Source organism: Eschscholzia californica, unplaced genomic scaffold (genome assembly GCF_041429995.1).
Source record: "Eschscholzia californica isolate CP2 unplaced genomic scaffold, dmEscCali1.0.p SCAF_6, whole genome shotgun sequence".
Taxonomy (NCBI): Eukaryota; Viridiplantae; Streptophyta; class Magnoliopsida; order Ranunculales; family Papaveraceae; genus Eschscholzia; species Eschscholzia californica.
In genome coordinates this window covers 31,852,224-31,856,913 of record NW_028238483.1, presented here as the reverse complement: position 1 = coordinate 31,856,913, position 4,690 = coordinate 31,852,224, and the positions used below count along the sequence as shown (strand labels likewise).

Sequence of the window (4,690 nt, the reverse complement as noted above, 5' to 3'; positions counted from 1 at the left end):
CATTAACCAAAAAAAAAAATCTATCGTGCCAGTGGAGCCGGTGGAAATTTTGTTCTTTTAAATTAGACGTCAAGGATCATAACTTTTTTTACTTCTAAATCATAGACTCATTTTGTTGTGACGAAAACAAGTAACCAAGAAATAGAAAATTAAACAATCGCACAGAACACAATAAGATTACGTGGTGCGGTTTGTTAAACCCACTCCATGTTAAACGACGCGATGATTTTCACTATGATAAGAATAACAAGTTACATGGGGGATATGTGAGAATGCACAAGATATCTTTAGAGTTTCAATGTGGGAAAATGCTAAAATCACAAAGGATTTTGCAAAAGAAGTTACCCAGCTGATGTGACGGTGGTAGTTTGAAAGTTTGACTACATTTGGGTTGTTGAGAGATGAATCACAACCGCCACATCAGCTGGGTAACTTTTTTGTTGTATCTTTTGTGATTTTAGCACTCCCATTCAATTTATATAGTCAATAGAAACCCTAATTCCACCCCTTCACTGATTCTTTTTTCTTTTCTAATTCTGGAATTTACATGGATATTTTTTACATTGATAACTACCTTTGCACCAGGGTCGTGGATCGACCAGTGCGGACAGGACGCCGCACTTGGCCTCCCACATCGGGGGCCATTTTTGTCTAGAATTTGTTTGACATATATAATTGAAGATTCGTGAATAAACATTAAAAGACTATAAGGTGAGTTGGTAATGCTTCTAAATTTCATTCCAACGACCCAAGTATGAATCACGCGGCCTTAAGTTTTCGTTTTATTCCCGGTTTTGTGTTAAGGTTGAGAGCACTAATGTTATATCAATCTTTATTTTGCTTCATTACACTGTTTTAAATTATTTTTCAATTTTTTTGAGTATTTGTTTTATCTGTTGAAGTGTTTTTAACAAACATAAATCTAAAAGTTTTAGAACTTCCAAGATTATGCAAGTACATATGTCATGATCATGATACAAAAGATACCATATTCAAAGTATTTGTTGAGTATTGCTTCAGGATTTGTTGTCCATAGTGACATTTAATTATCTATTATTTTGATTACTTTAGATTTAGATATTTCAGTTTCAGTTAAGCATGTAGACTTAGTCAAGTAGTTGTCCTAGTCTTTAGGAGTAGTTGCTGAGTTTTCTCCATAAAGTCAGTTTAGTGGGTTTACTTCTAGTTATTTGATTTCCTATTTAAACTGTTACAACTAATGTTAAATCAATCGAATATCTTTTATCTCCTACTCTTCTCTGCTTATTCTACTCAAATACCCAACAATTGGTACCAGAGCTTTATTCTTAAGGGATCTGTGAAATGGAAACTCAAGAAAGTTTTTCTCAAATGGCTCCTCCTGTCTTTGATGGAGAAGACTACCAGCTTTGGGCAGTAAGAATGGAGACCTATTTGGAGGCTTTAGATCTTTGGGAAGCTGTGGAAGAGGATTACGAAGTTACTCCGCTGCCAACAAATCCTACCATGGCCCAAATTAAAAGTCACAAAGAAAGAAAAATCAGGAAGTCGAAGGCAAAAGCAACCCTCTTCGCTGCAGTTTCAAAAACAATTTTCACCAGAATTATGTCTCTCAAATCAGCCCAAGAAATTTGGGACTATTTGGAGGAAGAATATGCAGGAGATGAGAGGATACGAGGCATGCAAGTACTCAATTTAATACGGGAGTTCGAGTTGCAAAAGATGAAAGATTCGGAGACAATCAAAGAGTACTCAGATAGGTTGCTCGGCATTGTCAACAAGGTAAGGTTACTTGGCACTGAGTTTACAGATAGTAGACTTGTAGAAAAAATCCTTGTAACTGTGCCTGAAAGATATGAAGCATCTATTACCACCTTGGAAAACACAAAGGACCTATCCAAAATTACCTTGGTCGAGTTGATAAATGCTTTGCAGGCTCAAGAGCAACGAAGACTTATGAGACAAGAACGTGTGGCTGAAGGAGCCTTGCAGGCCAAACATTATAATGTTGAAAAAAACAAGAAGAAATTTTTCAAGAAAAATCAGGAGTCAAGCAGCGAGAACGCTACTCAGGGCAAGGGTAGAAACTTTAAAAAGAACTATCCACCTTGTCAACATTGTGGCAAACAAGGTCACCCACCATTCAAGTGTTGGAGGAGACCCGATGCAAAATGCAACAAGTGCAATCAGCTTGGACATGAAGCTGTGATTTGCAAGAAGTAGATGCTCAAGTTGCTGAACCAAATGAGGAAGATCATATGTTTGTAGCTACCTGTTTCTCGGCTAGGATCTCATCAGAGAGTTGGCTAATTGATAGTGGTTGTACAAACCACATGACTCATGATAAAACTCTTTTCAGAGATTTGAAGCCTACTGAAATCACAAAGGTCCGAATAGGAAATGGTGGTTTTATTTCCGCAAAAGGAAAAGGAACCATTGCAATCACAACCAGCTCAGGTACAAAGACAATTTCAGAAGTTCTTTATGTACCTGACATTGACCAAAATTTGTTGAGTGTAGGCCAACTACTAGAAAAAGGATTCAAAGTATCCTTCGAAGATCGTTGTTGTTACATTCATGATGGTGCTGGCCATGAGATTTTACGAACTAAAATGAAAGGTAAAAGCTTTTCATTCGACCCAACAGAGGAGGAACACATAGCTTATACTACAGAAGTAAGCATCACTGAAATTTGGCACAAGAGGCTCGGGCATTGTCATCTTCAACGAATGTTAAAAATGAAGGAAAATGACTCGATAAGAGGTTTACCTGTTCTCATTGATAAGCTGCCAAACTGTCATGCATGTCAATATGGTAAACAAAGTAGGATGCCATTTCCTATATCAACTTCCAGAGCTTCTAAAAAGCTGCAATTGATTCACACTGATGTGGCAGGACCTCAAAGAACACCATCACTACAAGGTAGTGTCTACTATGTTATTTTTATTGATGATTTCACAAGAATGTGTTGGATTTTTTTCTTGAAATACAAGTCAGAAGTGGCTGGAGTTTTTTGGAAATTTAAGAAAGTGGTGGAGAATCAAAGTGGCTGCAGCATTCAAGCGTTAAGATCTGATAATGGAAAAGAGTACACATCATCGACTTTTAACTTGTTCTGTGAAGAAAATGGCATTGAACATCAACTTACTGCTCCTTATACACCAGAGCAAAATGGAGTTAGCGAAAGAAGAAACAGATACATAATGGAGATGGCTAGATGTATGCTACATGAAAAGAATTTGCCTAAAACATTTTGGGCAGAAGCAGCAAACACAGCAGTCTTTCTTCAAAATCGACTTCCAACCAAAGCTTTGGAAGATAAAACTCCATTTGAGGTTTGGTATGGGCATAAACCTTCACTAAGCTTTCTTAAGGTTTTTGGGTGTGTCTGCTTTGCTCATGTTCCACAGGTTAAGCGTGACAAACTTGACAAAAAGGCGACTCCAGGCATATTTGTAGGTTATAGTTTACTTTCTAAAGCCTACAAAGTTTATCATCCACAAACAGGAAAAATGTCTATCACTAGAGATGTACACTTCAATGAAGACGAGGAGTGGGACTGGAAGAAATTACAAAAACCAAGTGGAATCCCACCAACTCTAGAAGACAACTTCTATAAAGAAGATAAAACAAATGAATGGATGAATGAGCGAGAAGATGATCCTCCAGTAAGAGGCACACGATTACTTTCAGATATTTATCAAAGATGTAATGTGGCAATATATGAACCTGTTGGACATGAAGAAGCTCTAAAAGACCCAAAGTGGAAGAAAGCAATGGAGGAGGAAATGTCAATGATAGAGAAGAACAAAACATGGGAGTTAGTTAACAGACCTGAAGACAGAAAAGTCATTGGAGTAAAGTGGGTGTACAGAACAAAACTCAATGCTGATAACTCGATCAACAAATACAAGGCCAGATTGGTTGTAAAGGGGTATGCTCAAATCTTTGGAGTTGATTATTCAGACACATTTTCTCCTGTTGCTAGATTAGATACAATCAGATTATTGCTATCTATAGCTGCACAAAAGAACTGGAAAGTGTTCCAGTTAGATGTCAAATCAGCCTTTTTAAATGGTGTTTTGAAAGAAGAAATATATGTGGAGCAACCAGGTGGATTTGTAGTTCACGGTGAAGAGGATAAGGTGTACCTACTCAAAAAGGCTCTTTATGGCCTAAAGCAAGCGCCTAGAACCTGGTACAGCAGGATAGACGATCATTTGCAAAGCTTAGGCTTCAAAAAAAGCTTATCTGAGGCAACTCTTTATGTCAAACAGAAGGATAGTGGTGTTCTCATAGTGTCTCTTTATGTTGATGATGTTTTGGTAACAGGAAATAGTGCATTGTTGGTTGAAGAGTTTAAACAAGAAATGATGCATGTTTTTGAGATGACAGATCTTGGACTTATGACTTACTTTCTTGGAATGGAAGTAAAGCAAAGTCAAGATGAAGTATTCATTTGCCAAAAGAAATATGCAAAGGAGATACTTAAGAAATTTCAAATGGAAGACTGTAAGGCCACAAACACACCAATGTATCACAAAGAGAAGCTGACTAAAGAACATGGTACTGATAAAGTTGATGAAGGAGAGTTTAGAAGTCTGATTGGTTGTTTGATGTATCTCACTGCAACAAGACCTGATATTCTTTTTGCTGTAAGTATCTTGTCTCGATTCATGCATTGCACCAGTGATATTCATTTAAGAGCAGC

The 4,690-nt window shown here is 37.3% G+C and overlaps 1 protein-coding gene across 1 annotated transcript; it reads left to right on the top strand.

The window, feature by feature from the left end:
- The first annotated feature begins 1,323 nt into the window (after window positions 1-1,323).
- LOC147533587 (uncharacterized) lies at window positions 1,324-2,202 on the top strand. The gene has a single exon (XM_086650051.1). The coding sequence runs from the start codon at window positions 1,324-1,326 to the stop codon at window positions 2,200-2,202; it is 879 nt and encodes a 292-aa protein (XP_086506177.1).
- Window positions 2,203-4,690: the final 2,488 nt, after the last annotated feature.